The following is a 17,006-nucleotide window of genomic DNA, read 5'->3' as shown; positions in this document are numbered from 1 at the left end:
AGCCTCCTCTCTCCCCTAAGCACGGCTGCTGTTAGTCGTCCGTTGAAGGGGCGTTGTCTCTGACCACTCATTACCGTCCATATCGCACCCGCTCAGAACACAAAACAATATAAAACTCGCGGCGCAGTGATTCAAGTGGCACGCTGCGAACAGACAGCATAACGACCGGTCGCTGAGGGACAATCGGGAAGGGGTAATGCGCCTGACAATTAGTTTTGGACACCGCATTTAGTGCGCAGCTCGAAAAAGACAGCGATTTAACTTAATGTGATTCATTATTTCGGCTTCGTATCCAAAAAAACCCGCAAGAGCGCTTGTGCATATCTTTCAGTCCAATAAGCCATGAACAAAGCGAAGCCCAGACACCTACACTGATGGTGCGAAGATAGCACGTCCTGCGTTGGATATAAAATCGATCTAAAGCTGCATGTACAGCACCCGCCCGCCCGTGCGTGTGCGTGTGCGTGTGTGTAAGGGAAGGAGATATCAGTCTCTCCGTTGTGTTACCAAAACTACAGGCCTCTGGGTTTGCAAAACGACGACTTTTCGCATGTACGTTATCACAGATCTTCAAAAACAGATTGTCCTACTTGGAGACCTGCGACCGACTTCTGCCAAGGATGCGAAAACACCTTGCTCTGACCGCTAGAGGCGCCCCAGTCTCTTCTCGAATTAAAGCCTTCCTTGTTCGGCTTGGAATGTGTCTAGAGGCAAAGAGAGAGGGTGCCAGTATGTCTGGCATGAAAAATAACTTCTCGCGACTTGAAATTCCCATGAACCAGCGCGTGCTAGTAAGGGGTGCACTGCCCCAATACTTTAGTGAGTGAGGAGAAGCCAACCTTAAAAATTTGCAATTTAGTCGCATTGAAACCACGTTGACTGGACAAGTTGCATGCCGTCTATCTTCTTCCGCGATTGTTCCAGAACCAAAGCAGCCGTGACCTTAGCGTTGAGGGAGCCGTGTGGTGTGAGAATGACCGCTAGAATTCGTTTATTTTGTTATTAAAGATGTAGAAGAATTGCGATATATCTGCCTAGAGCGCATGGAACAAATTTAAGGGGCCCTGATGACAATCCTTGCAATTTCAGTTCCCCGTAAAATTTGTTTGTCTGGTTTTTTTTGTGGTTCTACTTGCATTCGTTCGGCAGCCAAAGTCGCATTTATTGCTGATAAGTTCTGAATTGAGATAGAAATATTGTGTTGCCGCACAGTTCAAAATAATGACGTTGACTATGACGAAAGATAATTGTAACCTCCGTGATCGCTGACTGTCAGTAGACTGCGCCGTTGTCCAACCTCGAAGATCCGCACCAGAAGTGTGCCAAAAACATCGCAGTTTCCTGGTGATAATGGCCGATAGGTTCAATGCCGGAATTTCCTTTTTTTTACTTTTTCTAGTTTAGATAGCTCTGTTTTCCCTTAAAGTAGCCTCTTTCTCATAAGTACGCGGTAATTAATTCATACAGGCGAATTTAAATGTTTCCTCAGTGCCCCTCAATTATTCCTTGGTTGTCGTCTGCAGTTGCGCTTTTAAACACCGAACATGCTTCCACCAAACATGCGTTCATGATCTCTAACATTTTTTTGCGCACTGAGATGACACACTATTTCAGGAAATAGCACAGAGTATGCCGCATTCTTCTTCTTAAAAACCCTTATATCGGCAACTTACACTATTTCTTTGTTGTTGTTAACTTTTGGTATTAAGGTTTATCTTTGCTTGTTTTGTCACGCCTGTTTTTCAATATATTTGTCATTCACCGACTGCCGGGTACTGCCCTACAAGCCTTTATGACTTGGGCAGGCCTGTCTTAAAGTTTGTAGGCATGTTTTCTGAAAAATAAAGGTGTTAATTACTATCATTGTGCTCGCTCGTTTCAGGATGTGTCGTATCGCTGCTCCGTTGTTGTTGTTGTTGTTGTTGTTGTTGTTGTTGTTGTTGTTGTTGTTGTTGTTGTTGTTGTTGTTGTTGTTGTTGTTGTTGTTGTTGTTGTTGTTGTTGTTGTTGTTGTTGTTGTTGTTGTTGTTGTTGTTGTTGTTGTTGTTGTTGTTGTTGTTGTTGTTGTTGTTGTTGTTGTTGTTGTTGTTGTTGTTGTTGTTGTTGTTGTTGTTCACTTTTGATGACCCGAGCTCCGTACAAGACAAGCAAGCTTTTTTCTCCTCTTCCTCTCTTAGAGAACACATGCGTAGAAGAAGAAGAAGCAAAAGGGAAGCAATCTCGCGACCGATCTGCTCGAGCCGACGAGAAAGAAGCGAGAACCCCACGAGCGGCACGCACAATCGTTCTCTGCAGGGCACCGGTCCGACGGCTAGGCCGAGACCCGACCGCGCTATTGCCAGCGTCTGTCCCTGCAAAGCGGATCACCTTCTCTTCCGGTGCCAGGCCGAATCTCCTGCTTCCCTTCCCCGTTGTCTCGCAAGAGCCGGAAGTTGGAAGCGCGTAGCTGACTAGCCTTGGCAACGGCTGGCGGATGAGCCAAAACGAAGCGGTAAGTGCGCCGCCATTAAGGACAGCTGCTTGATAGCCGGCTAGCCACTCTGACTGAACTAGGTGCAGTGTCGTTTGACTAAGAAGGGCACAGCCAACTACGTCACTGGTTTTCGTTTCTCTACTGTAACGAGAGACCGCAACGTTTCCCTTCTTAAGTCAGATGTTCTCGGCTCCTCAGTTAAGTACATAAGTAGCGAAATGGCGGAAATTTTCCGTCGTCCACTGTTGTAACTTGCGAAAGCTTTCTCCTCTTTGTTTTTTGCTCGTTTTTCTGACCTCTCTGTCCTGCCCCATTAATTCGAAAAATCATGCGATATTCTGCAAATTACACACTCTCCGGCAGTTTTTGCTTCGGTTGAAAGGTTTTTTGAGGTTAATGGTTTATGGGGGTTTAACGTCCCAAAGTGACTCGGGCTATGAGAGACGCCGTCGTGAAGGCCTCCGAAAATTTCGACCACCTGGGGTTATTTTAACGTGCACTGACATCGCACTGTACACGAGCCTCTAGAATTTCGCCTCCATCGAAATTCGACCGCCGCAGCCGGGATCAAGCCCGCGTCTTTCGGGTCAGCAGTCGAGCGCCATAACCTCTGAGCCACCGTGGCGGCTGGTTGAAGGGTTGTGTAAAGGCTATCGTTCCCAATACCGTTTCGTATTGGCGCTCTTCATTGTACCTACGTGCAGCCATTGCCAGATCTAAGGGATCCATTGGCTGTGAGACCAAAGTTAGTCACCTTCTAGTGTGGCTCCTGGAGTTACCCAAGGTGAAGACTGAGGAAGGTTCTTTCCGACCGCCCAGCTCTTCTAAGTGACATCGAATGAGGTACGCATGGCACCATAACAACGGCTACGGTCACTGCCGCAGAGGACTCTATACAGCGTCCATAATAGCCCGTGTGCTGCATAGGAACGTTGAACCCCACATATCATTTTGCCATCGTACCAAAAGGTGTACCTCCAATTTCTACTCAGGCCTAAGCTCCGCAAGACCGCCGCCGAGTGACGCGCGACTGGACCGAGGCGCCCTCCAGGAGCTCCACGCTGGAAGACGCCGGCATCGCGGACGTACAGGAAGCGGGCCTCGGCCTGCTCTCCTGGTGCGCGGGCCACGTGAGCCCGTACGTGGCCACGCTGGTGGCGAGCCTGGCGTACGCCAGTCTGTACGTGCTCGTGCCCCATCTGGTCACCACGGTGGTGGCGCCACGCTGCTTCGCACCCGACTGCTACGACTTCCCCAACGAGCTCGCCATGGCCATGGACGCCAGCGTCGACCCGTGCGCCGACTTCTACCAGTTCGCCTGCGGCCGATGGAGCAAGGTGGGCAACCCTGACACGCAGGCTTCTAGAACAAACTTTAGCAGGGACTTATTTTTCTGGGCATTAGTGCCGGTGTTGGTGCCGTAGTAAGTCATGGCTAAGTCATGGTAAGTTCAGGCTTGGTTAGGTTAGGTTCACCCCGCCTTCGCCTGCGTCCCAAAAAAGAGCTTCCCCAGTCCGGTCTGACCCGCAGGAACATATATCAGGATGACAGCGCTCTTGTGAATGTTGCACCTGTGTTAGCGTGAACAAGTGGGCTTGGGAATGGGTGAGGTGATGGGGGTGGGTGAACATCTGACAAGAACGCAGGGCCATAGGCCAAGAAGTTTTCCAGCTTTTCTTAATCCTTCCCCTTACTGTGACTGCAAAGTAATGGATTAGTCAATACCAGTGCAGATGTAAAAAACGCAGTAACGCCTGGAAATAAATAAGCAATTAAACGACTGTTTAATCGACAATGAGAGCAGTGGCTTCTTAAGGCTAAAGATAAAACGGTATTTTCTTTCCACCTTTATTGCTTGAGAAGTCGGTAAAGCCGTAGCTTGAAGAAAAGCCAAATTAGCAGCTCGGCCATATCTTGGAAGTCATCGTCGAAGCATTGCAGTCTACTACCCACAAAATAAAAACAGAATAGATCAGGTTAATTTCTATCATATATCTACCCAGTTTATTCGCAATAACCCTAGACAAGAATGTCGTAACGATTACTGTACCACGCCCTGACGTGAATGCCCGCTTCAGCTCTAATAGATTCTGGGTCCTGCTGCTCACGTTTCATTGATTAATCATATTATCTGCGTAAAATTGCGAGACCCGGCAAATAAACTGCCTGATGGTAGCTTCCGATTACTAGCGAAAGTAGCTCTGGTTATTTTGCTGAAGGCGACCATCGGCACTGTGAGCTACGTGAAACGCCTCGTCCAACCCCTAACACTGTATCCAGGTGCACCCGATTGATACCAACCAGTTCACCAGCCTGCAACGCAAGATCTTCTTCAGCCTGTACACCGACATCCGGCGGCAGTCTTTGTTCGCGCCGCAGAGCCGCGCAGGCGAGAAGTCGGCGCAGGCACTGCGCATGTGCGAGGACATCTTCGTCAATCGCGAGGAGAACCTGGAGGGCCTGCGCGCCTTCCTCAGCGACCACCAGCTGGGGTGGCCCGACGCGCCGTCCGACTCCCAGTTCGACGTCCTCGACGCACTCGTCGGCCTCGGACTGGACGCCGATGTGCACATCTTCTTCCAGGTCAGGTGGCGCTAGTTCACACAATCTTTGCAATGTGTAGAGCTATAAGGCATAGTTTAATTAAGATAGCACGTTGTTTGACGAGTCGATCGTTCATTACCACATAGTGAACTGTGCAAACACAAGCAATGACGTGAAGGATGCGCTTACTCATGCAAGGAGTCCTGGTGATTTTGCCCTAGTGTTTGCGCAGTCACCTTTGTGCTATGAGGCAACCGCAGCACCACCAAAGTCCCGCCCCGGTGGCTAAGTGGTTAGGGCGCTCGACTACTGATCCGGAGTTCCCGGGTGCGAACCCGACCGCGGCGGCGGCGTTTTTATGGAGGAAAAACGCCAAGGCGCCCGTGTGCTGTGCGATGTCAGTGCATGTTAAAGATCCCAAGGTGGTCTAAATTATTCCGGAGCCCTCCACTACGGCACCTCTTTCTTCCTTTCGTCTTTCACTCCCTCCTTTATCCCTTCCTTTACGGCGTGGGTCAGGTGTCCAACGATATATGAGACAGATCCTGCGCAATTTCCTTTCCCCAAAACCCAATTATTATTATCATTATCGCCACCAACGGCAGCACCGACGCCGTGGACCATTCGAGCACTTCAACCTCGGCAAAAATCAGAGGTTTAAAGTCGTTAGGCTAAGTTGGTTTTTTAGGCTAAAAAATAATAAAAGAAGTTGATCATTGAAGCTTTATATCCAAGCTCCTTCCTGAGTTTTCCTTCCTGCAATGTTGCAGAGGTCCTCAGTAGAGATCTTTTGTCATTGGAGCGCTTGTCTACAGCCTGGCTTTGCACGTTGGGTTCTGTCAGTTTTTGAAATGTGAATTTCTTGCACAATTTGCAGGCACAACTGAACTTGTCCGCAAAGGACAGAGGTTTGTGGAATATAAGATGCTAAACCACACTGGCAGGACATACACAGAGAGAGGCGGAAAAGAAGGGGCAAGCACTTGTCCCATGTCCTCTTCCTGCCTCGGTGTGTGCGTGCGTTTTCAGTGCGTTTTACCAATTTAATAAGCTTTTCATTTACATTGACAGCGTTGAGGTCAGGTCCTGAGGAAATGGTGCAGTATCTGTCTCACATCTCTGTGGACATCTGAACCGCATAGTAAGGGGAGGGATAAAGGAGATAGCGAAGAAAGTAAGAAAAAGGTGTCGTAGCGGATGGCCCCGGAATAATTTCGACCATCTGGGGATCTTTGACGTGCACTGACATCCCACACCACACGGGCGCCTTTTGCGTTTCGCCTCCGTCGAAACGCGGCCGCCGCGGCAGGGTTCGGCTCCGGGAACTCCGGCTTAGTAGCCGAGCGCCCTAGTCACTGGGCCAGCGCGTCGGGTCAGGTCCTGAGGCGCGTCTGAATTTAAAAAGTTTTGAGCAGCGAGGATAGTGCTGGTATGACAGTCTGCCTTCATGAACACGCCCCCAGGTCAAGCTGGTGCCCAACTTCAAGCAGGACGACCGGCTCATCCTGTCTCTGAGCCAGAACCCGGGCCTAATGCTCTGGTTCCAGCATCGGGCGCTTCATCTGCAGGGAGCAACTCTGGGCAGGACGCTGCTGCACCTCGCCGGGACGATGGGCAATCCGTCACAGGACTACACGGCCCTGGTCGAAGACACGGTCCAGATGGACACGGACCTCATGTCCATGTACTTCGAGTTCAAGGAGAAAGACCTCATCGGCTACTCGCAGTTCCAGGTAAGATTTCAAATGCGTAAAACAAGTCTTTTACAGCAATGTTTGCCGTGGTCGAAATTACTTAGTGCGTAGAAAAGAGGAAAGAAGACTCATACACAGTGCACACGTCATACGTGTCTTGACAATAAACGTATGCGGAATTTAACGTCCCAGTGATGCACATAGAGTGAGACGCCGCAGTGGAGTGCTACGGAATAATTTCAACCACACAGTACTCATTTACGTGCACTTGCGTCGCGCAGCAAACGGGTGTGTTGCATTTCGCCTCCATCTAAATGCGGCGGCTGCTGCCAGGTTTCCATCCCACGTTGGGCTATGCAGCCGGACGCCACAGCCACTAAGCCGAAGTGGCAAATGCTTGACAATAAACCTCAGTTCTTAGTAGAAACATGTACTATCTAGCTCAGATTATATTCTTGCCCCGATGCAACTACATCAGACACGTGGCCAGAAATATTTCACGAGAGGGGCCCAAGATAACTTTTTTTTGTGTCGAGCAGAGTAAACTGGATGGAGGTGTCAAGTTGATTTCTAATGGGTTTGAGGGCTCACTTCTACCCTTTGAATACGTGCCTGAGCTACATACACTGATACAAGAACACAGGCGCATGACGTGACACGACATAACCCCACATGACGTGACATCACGCGACCGCACACTGTCCTTGCAGGAGCTCGGTGACCTGAGTGCCGGCCGCGTCTCCTCCGAGAAGTGGCTGGAGGCCATCAACCGGCATCTTCCGGAGGATGTCCAGATGAGCGCCACCAACGAGCTGTACATCATCGGCACCGCCTACCTGGCCGTCGCCGGCCGCTTCCTGGGCAAGTACGGGCGCGATCCCGACCGGCTGCGCCTGTTCCTCGGCTGGCACGTGGTGCGCGCGCTGCTGCCCCTGGCCTCGTACAGCCTCGCCAAGGCGCTGATGGGCGAGACGAGCGAGTCGCAGATGGCCGTCACCTACCTGGAGTCGTGCATCGGCCGCGTCTCCGAGATGGCGCCCTTCGCGCTGGCGCACTTCTTCTTCGCCAAGTTCCTGCCGGCTGGAGCGCTCAAGACAGCCGACCACATGGTGAACGCGATTCGCGAGTCGTCCCTGCGGGCCTTTCGGAACCTGTCCTGGATGGAAGACGCGACGCGGCGCGAGGCCGTCAACAAGCTCTCCTCGCTGCACGAGATCGTCGCCTTCCCCAAGGAGCTGTCCTCGGCAGAGGCCATCGACGCCCACTACTCCTACCTGCCCAAGTTCAGGTGAGTCTGATTACTCGGCACGCCCCCTTCGCTGGCATCATAGTTGGCTGCGGAGCTCTTTGATCATTCAGTTCCGAAACTCCACTTCAAAACCTCTCTATTAAAGGGACTCTGAAATGATGAGATCTGTAGCAGAGGTCTCTGTGGGTATTCGAGTCAAATTTGAAAGTTCTGCGTGAGCCCTGTAGTTTAGAAATGATTTTTAAAAACCGCTGCTCGCAGTACCTCGCAACCGATTAGGATGACACCCCACAGTCAAGCGTCCATTAACTCCGATGACGTCAGCGAGCAGACTGGGCGAATATGAAGGCTGGATCTTCTGCCCACTGACGTCATTGAGGTAGGGGACGCGCGGAGAGGTGTGTGGCCCTAATCGGTTGCGAGCTACTGCGAGCAGCGGTTTTAATTTTTTTTTAATTATAGGGTTCACGCAGAGCTTTAAAATTTAACTCAAATACCCACAAAAGACCTCCTCTACAGATCTGTTGCACTAGATTATGCCATCGAAATCATTTTAGGGTTTCTTTAACTACGGCCATTTCTCGGAAGTTACCAGATGAAGGCGCCAGCATAGAGTGGAAAACGAAAATGGCACTATTCGACGACCTTACTTTAGCAACGCTGAAATGTAGATATTTTTTTCATATGTCAAAGTATTATATGTATGCCCTTCTTTTAGGACGTCTGTTTTGTTGGTGTTGTTGACACCCAGTCGCTTATCAGCCATGCTGGAACCAATAGCTCATTCACAGTTCTAGTCGCTGTCAACGAGCGTTGCAACAGTCAACTTACCTCCGATTTTCAGCTCATTGAAACCGCCTGAGTTTGATTCATGGGCCCTTTGGGGAGTTCTTATATGACTGAGAAGCTTGGGTTGGCCGTCGTGAGTATTCAGGCGGACTACGGCGTCAGCCGGTGCAGCCAGTTTATATTCATGTTTAACCTTGTCTACCGTACGCAGACAGAGCACTTAGAGTGTCAAAGTTATTTCACAATTCATTTTCGAACAAAACATGAAAATTACATGAAAGCCTCTTTAGCATGTAGGCTATGCGACCAGGCGGACAAGTCTCAGAGGACAAGCATTTGTACCTGAAGGTGGCTGTACTATGCTTGCCAGAACAGCACTTTAGCTTTGTTTTGCATATTGTGGTCAACAGCGCATAAACCAAAGGTGCTTCCAAGTTGAAATTGAACTATCTTTCTTGTTCGCACTTCTCTCGTCCTGTGCAGGAGCCCGTTTCTGCGCACGTACCTGGAGTCCCTGCGCGCGGCCCTGGTGCCGTCCAAGCGGCTGCTGCGCGGAGGCCGCGGCAACCGCTCCATCAACCGCGAGCTGTACCTGCACGCGCAGCCCATACCGGTGAACGCGTTCTACATGTTCGTCTACCACGTGATGTTCATCATGCCCTCGATCCAGTTCCCGCCCTACTTCGCGCGCTCTATGCCGGCGGCGGCGCGCTTTGGGGGCCTCGGCCACGTGGTCGGCCACGAGATCACGCACGTCTTCGACCCCTTCATGGGGAACATGGACCAGACCGGGGTCAAGGTGGGATCTCTACCCTACTCTTTAGTAGGGTAGGGTAGGGCTTCCGCGTTGAAGGAAGGGGGCACAGACACAGACGAAACAAACTTTAAGCTCTAACCCAGTAGGGACTGAAATCACTAAAGATGTTTGTTTGTTCCTCTGCGGACTCAGTATACACTGACACAACCATCATCATCAGCATGACTACGCCCACTGTGGGGCAAAGACCTCTCCCAATATCTCTCCAATTAACCCTGTCCTGTGTCAGATGCGGCCGCCGTATCCCCGCAAACTTCTTAATCTCGTCCGCACACCTAACTCTGGCACAACCATATCTCCCTAAAATGTAAGTGATTGATGTCAGCAGTTTACGTATAGTTTATCCTGTTATCAGGATGTTCTCGGAAGAACTAAAAAATGAAGGAAAAAATAACCTCAATCTGAAGGCATGTATGGGCAATAGCTGAGAGGGCATAGCAGCAGCAGATGCACCCAGCGTTTTGACAGTCATGTCCAAAATTCTCGGAGAAAATTTTTGAAAATTGGAAAATTGTAAGACACTGTTATGGAAATATTGAAGGTAATGGTCCATTCTTCTGATATGTAGCAAAATGTTTCTTTTGAAGTGTTTCCACCGATCGTATCGAACAGTTAAACTACCATTGAAAACCAATGGGGAACGCTTTTGAAACAGGGCAGAAAACTGAGCTAGTTGGTATACGTTCATTATGATAAATCCAGGCGCTCACAAACAACGCTGTGTCCCCTGAGCACCTGGATTTATCATAATGAACGCTTCTGACAATAGCAAAAACGTTCATAGAAAAAAAAATGCAAGACTGCCGTCAGATGATCTGCGGATATATCGATGGTTATAGTTACATATTACATTATATGAAAGAAATGCTTTTATATGCGGTTTAAGGCTCAAAAATGCTTTTGTCCAGAATTGTCGGGTATGAGGGACTGAAATTACTACTGATGTTAGTCCTTTTGGGACACAGGCACAACCACCAGTCCCAAAAAGGTCATCCACTGCTGCATACAGGTTATCTATATGTCATCCATGTTACCCACGTGGTCATCGAATAAGGATAGGAAGGAGTAGAAGATGAAGATACTTAGCTTAGGCAGAATACGCGGGCTTTTATGGACTATCAGTGATCAATGGGAATTCATTTCGGCTGCGGTAGTGCTCAGCCTTTCGAGAGTGCATATGCATATGTTTTCCTTTTCCTTTTCACTGTCTCCCGCGAAACAGGTGAACTGGTTTTCGGAGGCCTCCCGGGTGCGCTTCATCAGCCGCCTCGAGTGCCTGGTGCGCCAGTACAGCGAGGCGTCCAACCACTACCGCGAGCCCACCTCGCTCACGTTGTCCGAGGACTTCGCCGACAACAGCGGCTTCGAGCACACGTTCGCAGCCTACCGGCGGGTCGTGGCGCGAGGCGGCGACGCCTCCGGCGTGCGGGGCTTCGCCAACGACCAGCTCTTCTTCCTCGCCTCGTGCCACAAGTGGTGCTCGGCCAGGGTGGAGCTTAGCTCGCCCTACTACTCGCCCAAGAGCCTGCGCTGCAACGTGCCCCTCATGAACAGCGCCGAGTTTGCGGCCGCCTACAGGTGCCGCCCGGGGGCGCCCATGAACCCCACCAAGAAGTGCACGTTTCTGTGAACTTCGCGCGCATCAGCGGGGGTAACGGCGCACCTCATACGCGAGAAAGTGCGCGGTTTTTTTATTTTCTTACCGACAAAAATATGGTTGACATCTGCTTCCATCCTCGTATCTTGTGCATCGTCCCTCTTCTGACGATTTTTATACCTCTAGGACAATGACGTTCTCCTGCCCAATGTTCAACGAATTTGCAGTGATCGTTCTACGGCTTAACAAGACGTGGAAGCATAGCTGCAAGCAATTCATAAACATTGAAGCCAGATTCGATCAGGATGCTGGCGATCAGCGAGATTTACTTTTACGTTGAACCATCAGCAAAGCTGTTGCGCAGCTTTTGTTAGGACGTGAATATCACTGCTGCCACTACTTGGCGACGTATTTCTGGTTTATTCGTTTTGTTTGCCTTCCATTTCCGCTATGAGAAAATTAAGGGCTGTTTGTGTCTTTCGCGCTCTCTGAAGCGACTTATGTCCACGTAGGGCATATTAAAATTCATGAAAGCAATAACTGTAAAATATTCGGGGGTCATCTTTCGTACACCCTTAGCACAGCGGCTACCTCAACCTTTCCTTAACTATGCGATTCTGCATAGTACAGTTACAGCGGGACAGTAGAGTAATGAACCTATAGTCTGGGCGCCACATGCATTGACTCCCTTTACATTTGGGCCCCCTGCAGCTAGCGCTGCGGGTCGTCTCTAGCGTCACCGAAACGCCATCGCGCCAGTGGCATGCAGAGGGAAGTACCCAAGAAAGTTTTCGTAGAACGGGGAGCATTTACCCGGAGGTGATACCATGTTCTTTCGACATAGCCATCGGCCTAATTACGTCCACTGCACGACAAAGGCCCTTTCCGTTGACCTCCAGGTAGCTCTGTCCTGCATAAGCTGCGGCCACGTTATTCCAGCAAACCTTATTCGCAAGCCTGACACACTGCAGCCCCTGCTCCTCTTGCCTTCAGTGGAAATCCACTCCTTTAACCTAAGGGTCAGTCTGCGATCTTCTCTTCCTGGTGCGAAGCAAGTCACCTACAGCATAACATTCCTGACTCCAAGTTGCTGAAACCACTAGATCATATAATGTTTGAAAGGCAGGGCACCTATCACCAGTCTGAAAAGAAGCAAACGTCATTCTACCACAACCAGTCAGACCTATCAGTTCACGTGCAAGCCTCCGCCCTAAATAACTCGCTACCCGTATGGAAAACGCTAAGGAAAGATTGGTGCTCACTCTCCTGGAGTGGCACATAGAACACTGTCATCACTCACTGGCTTCCATAAGTGCACGTGTGCTGTCAAGATGTTTCTGCACAAATATAGAAATAAGTATAGGCAGTACCCAGTGCAGTGCTGTCCAGCTACGGACTACTGAGGGTGTGTACATAAGGGGGCTTTCGACAATTCCTCCCACAGAACAATTCCAGCCGACCTTCGGGAAACCGATCCAGGATTCTGTCTATTCAGCTGTGTACAAAACTTCTTGGTTCATTGACGCAGATAATCAGCCCTCTACGCCAGTCCCAATCAAACGGAACACACCCCAAGGATCACTTCTATCCCTGAGGTTGCTGAACTTCGTAGCGAAAAATCTTCCGGCTAAACTTGCCACCGTTCCCTATCTACAACATGCCAGCTATGCGGACAACATTATGTACTGGTGTGCCCGTGGTAACCCAGGATGTCACGAAACTACCGTTCAGCAAGGCTTGGACATTAATCAATCCTACGCTGCCGGCGTAGGGCTCGAATGCTCACCCGAAAAATCGGCCTACACTGTTTTTCTCAACAAAAAGAGGAGGGCTGCTAATGCCTACCGCTCTCTCACTACTTAGAAAATTGACAGCCTCCCTATTCCATGTCAGGCACTCTTCGCATCCTTGGCTTCATCTGGACATCAAAAATCCTGCTCCCAATATCGACTTCCACTATCGATGAACGAGCACAAGTTTATATTTAAGTTTTAAAACAAGCGCACTTCTCTCTAGGCTAACCCCGTAGCATAGCCATGTTGGATCAATCAATCAATCAATCAAATTTATTCCGCAACAAAAAAAAGTTACCAGGAGGGCAGGTAAAAGCTGTGCGAAACAGCTTGAGAAGCCCTGACCCCCTAGCACACGGACAGCATAAAAAACGTGCGGCTAAGGAAGTACACTTGGACAAAACAAATACACGAGTTAAGCGAAATCATTCGAAGAGGAAAGCACTAGGAAAAGATAGAAGAGAAATAAAAAGGTCAGTGTATGGCATCATTATACAAACACTTCACGCAGTTCTTTTGGTGATATACCAGATATGTCAATGTTAGTTTCTTTTAACACGCGATTTAGAAGTGTGGGAAGTAAAAATTTCAACATTTGATTTCCACAATTGGTTCTGCATTTGGCGACGTACCACACTTCGGGATGGCGAACATTATAAATAGGGAAGTTTTCCGCTAGTTGTGCTAAGCTTGTTATGGCGTCATTATTTTTTTGTAAACAGAGTTTATACAAACGACATAGCTTGTAGTCATACATTGATGAAACCTGAATTATATGGTGCTTCTTAAATAAACCTGCAGTGTGAGACCGATAAGCGACTTTACAGGCTAGGCGTAAAGCTCTTTTTTGTAAGATGGAAAGTTTACTAATATTTCCAGCTTTTGTTGTTGACCACACAAGAAACGCGTAACTTAATAAAGAACAAAATAATGAATTGAGGCGCCCTCTCTGAGTCGTGAAAATCACCAGTAGGGGGTATCAACCCCCCTGTGGTTCAGCGTCGACATCGCGCAGCACAATGGCGTTCTTGCATTCTGCCTGCAAGCAAATGCTGCTACCGTGGCCAGGGTTGATCCCGTGGCCTTACTTCACCTAAACGTTGCGTTTACAAACGGCTTGCAATACCGTTTCAGTGAAACGAACACTCCGCTTTGTGACAACTGCGGCTCGATCGAATCTGTGGTACATATCCTCCTTGAGTGCCCTGCATATCTGCATATGCTGATGAGCGTCCGTACTATGAGCAGTGCATGGAAAAGCTCTCCCTAGTGCCTCAAACAATGGACAGTGTTATAGGTCCCTTAGCCTGCCCTAGGCAACAGACATATGCAATGAACTTTTTGTTTGCGTATTTAAAGGAAATTGGACATCTCGACAAGCTCTAATTTCATCTAGCATGTTGCCCGCATGGATTTTTCTCTTTTTTTGTTTTGTTAGTCCATTTATCAGACTATGCACTTCATCATTTCATATGTTTCATCATTTCTCGCCAATGCCCCTTAGCAGGCATTCAATGGCCGCTTTTTATGTTATCCGCCTTTTTTTCCTGTTTATAATTTAACCTTTCCCGCACCAGTCTCCTTCCGTCTTTACCTCCCAAATTCTCTTCCCCACACAGAGTAGCATGCCAGCGATTTTTAAATGTCGGCTAAGCTATCTGCCTTTTCATTAAACGGTTTCTCTCTCTCTCTCTCTCTCTCGCTCTGCTTTCTCTACACTGCTTTCTCGCATTCTTTGCGACACGAACTTCCACCTTGGCAGCAACATCCACCTGGGCTCTTTTTTTTTTCTTGCATTGGAAAAGGATGTGATAAAATCCGCCAACTATATAATTCTGAACCACTCGTGCTTTTAAGGAGTAGAGATACCAAGAGTTTCGAGATTTTTTTTTTCTTTGGAATGGTTTGCAAGACAATAGTCTGCATTAGTCACGACGTGGAAGTCACATAGGTGACCTGAAAAGTTTATAATTGAATGTGATGAATGAAAAATATTGGAATGAAATGAAATTAAATGAACAATTGAATGAGAAAAATATTCAATTATAAATTATTTACTACTTCTTAGCACAATCCACATGGCTGTCCGTGTTTGCTTATGTGCTTTGCATCATTGCAAGCATAGAACACACAAATAAAATTTGGTGTATGTACTCCTTTAACTCGCCTCCAACAGTCCTGATATAGATCCAGGCATTCTGAGCCGGCTATCAGCAGTTCGCCTCCCTTGCAAAAATGTTTAGACAGTCTATAGGCTGTCCACGCACTTTTGTCTATAAAGTCTATAGTCTGCGTGACCATAAACCTATATATATTATCCACAGACTGTCTATAAGATTTGTATTGCCTAGACTATTCTCTAGCATTTGTAAATGGCAGACTATAGTCTTTATAAAGCAGGATACAACTTAAAAAAACAGCAGTTGCTAACACTGGGTCACGGTCCGAGGCGTGGTGTATTACTCCACTGGCCCATCGGAATAGTAAACGAAATCAACTTTTTACGTTTGACTATACTAAACGAGCCATGTATCAACATTCTAGCTCCTATATATTTTCTTGTGATTAGTTTTTGTTTAGGCAACAAGAAAAGTTTTAACAACGGTCTACTTTTTTGTCAAGGAGGAACTCTGTGAGGGGGTCGTGAATGTGGACGGAGCTTCACTGCAAACTTAAGTTGTATCCGACTATAGAAAAAACTGTATGGACAGTCTATAGACTCCGATTTTTCGTTACTAAATTTTAGACAGACTATTTCCCTCTGTACCGCAGATGTCCATCAACCTCTGCAAATCTTCCTTGTTGTCAGCAATTAGTACTGTATCATCCGAGTACATTAGTCCTGGTAATGACTATTCACTTAATTCTCCTGTCTTGAGAAAAGAAAGGTTGAAGACAAGTCCGCTGCCCTCTATAGATTGGTCTCTAATTCTTGTAGGTACAACATGAACAGCAAGGATGACAGAGGGCACCCTTGCCTAAGCCCCCCCCCCCCCCCCCGTGTACCTCTAAAGGCCCTGACACATTTTTTTATTTTATAATTACTTTGTGTTACTTTTACAGATATCTTTTAAAAGATAGTTACTCTAGCTTCCATATCTAATACGCCCAGTATGTCCTACAGATCTTCTTGAATTACATTGCCGTAGGCATTGGCATAGAGCCACGAGGTCCTGTGTTTCTTTTTAGCAATATCGATACACTGCATCAGTGGGAACAGATTGTGGATTGTCATCTAGCCCCCTCTGTTTTCGGAACGAACTTTGTAGCTCCCCTAGCCCCCCCCCCCCCCCTCGTTCTCCACCCATGCCTGCAGTCTAACCTTTACAATCTGCGTCATCACTCTGTAAACCACTGACGTCACGCTTATGGAACCAGTAGTTGTTTATGTGAGCTCTGTCTCTTTTTGCCTTATATCATGCGCATCCTCCTTCGTCTCCATTCATCGGACGCATCCACCCTCTATTATCATTTTACTCACTACCTCTCTTAATGTTTGCAATTAGATTTTGGGCCCAATTTTTTTAGCACCCGGTCCTGTCGACATGCTCATTTTTTTGTTTTATACAGTCCGATACAACTTAAGTTTCCATTTCGCAGTTAAGAAGCTCCGCCCACATTCAGGACCGCCGCACAAAATTCTTCCATGGCAAAAAAGTAGTCCGTTGTTAAACCTTTCCTTGTTACCTAAACAAAAAGCTGATCACAAGAAAAAATAACCTATAGAATTATGGCACCTGGCTTGTTTAATGAAGTCAAACGTTTAATAGCTAATTTCATTTAGTGTTGTGACTGGCTAGCGGAGTAATACAGGATGCCGCGTATCGTGGCCCATAGCTGTTACCAACTCCAGTTTTTTTAAAGTTGGATCCTACTGCACAAGGAACCTTTCGCACTCTCTTTGTCTAAGCGAAACCATTGCAGTAAATGACATATCCTCCTCATACGCAACGTTTATTTGTTCTTTAAATTTTCGTGTCGTCATTTTTTCTATACATGTTCGATTGCTTCATCCCATTCTAGCCGAATACCTTGACCCCTGCTATATAAA

At 47.9% G+C, this 17,006-nt stretch overlaps 1 protein-coding gene across 1 annotated transcript; it reads left to right on the top strand.

Moving 5' to 3' along the window:
• The first annotated feature begins 2,218 nt into the window (after positions 1 to 2,218).
• On the top strand, positions 2,219 to 11,195 carry LOC144108063 (neprilysin-1-like). Its single transcript, XM_077641344.1, has 7 exons — positions 2,219 to 2,490; positions 3,465 to 3,809; positions 4,753 to 5,055; positions 6,480 to 6,749; positions 7,421 to 7,998; positions 9,232 to 9,547; positions 10,788 to 11,195. Exons 2-7 carry the CDS (start codon positions 3,741 to 3,743, stop codon positions 11,193 to 11,195), a joined length of 1,944 nt encoding a protein of 647 aa, XP_077497470.1. The 5' UTR covers positions 2,219 to 2,490; positions 3,465 to 3,740.
• Positions 11,196 to 17,006: the final 5,811 nt, after the last annotated feature.

The sequence above is a fragment of the Amblyomma americanum genome, chromosome 10 (genome assembly GCF_052857255.1).
Source record: "Amblyomma americanum isolate KBUSLIRL-KWMA chromosome 10, ASM5285725v1, whole genome shotgun sequence".
Taxonomy (NCBI): Eukaryota; Metazoa; Arthropoda; class Arachnida; order Ixodida; family Ixodidae; genus Amblyomma; species Amblyomma americanum.
Note: the sequence above shows the minus strand (reverse complement) of the source record. Positions and strands in the feature narration are given on the sequence as shown.

Excerpts from the sequence above, each read along its gene's own strand:
- LOC144108063 (XM_077641344.1), top strand. The coding sequence starts at position 3,741 with ATGGCCATGGACGCCAGCGTCGACCCGTGCGCCGACTTCTACCAGTTC. Across the intron at positions 3,810-4,752 it reads CCTGCGGCCGATGGAGCAAG|GTGCACCCGATTGATACCAA; the intron begins GTGGGCAACCCT and ends CACTGTATCCAG. Across the intron at positions 6,750-7,420 it reads TCGGCTACTCGCAGTTCCAG|GAGCTCGGTGACCTGAGTGC; the intron begins GTAAGATTTCAA and ends CTGTCCTTGCAG.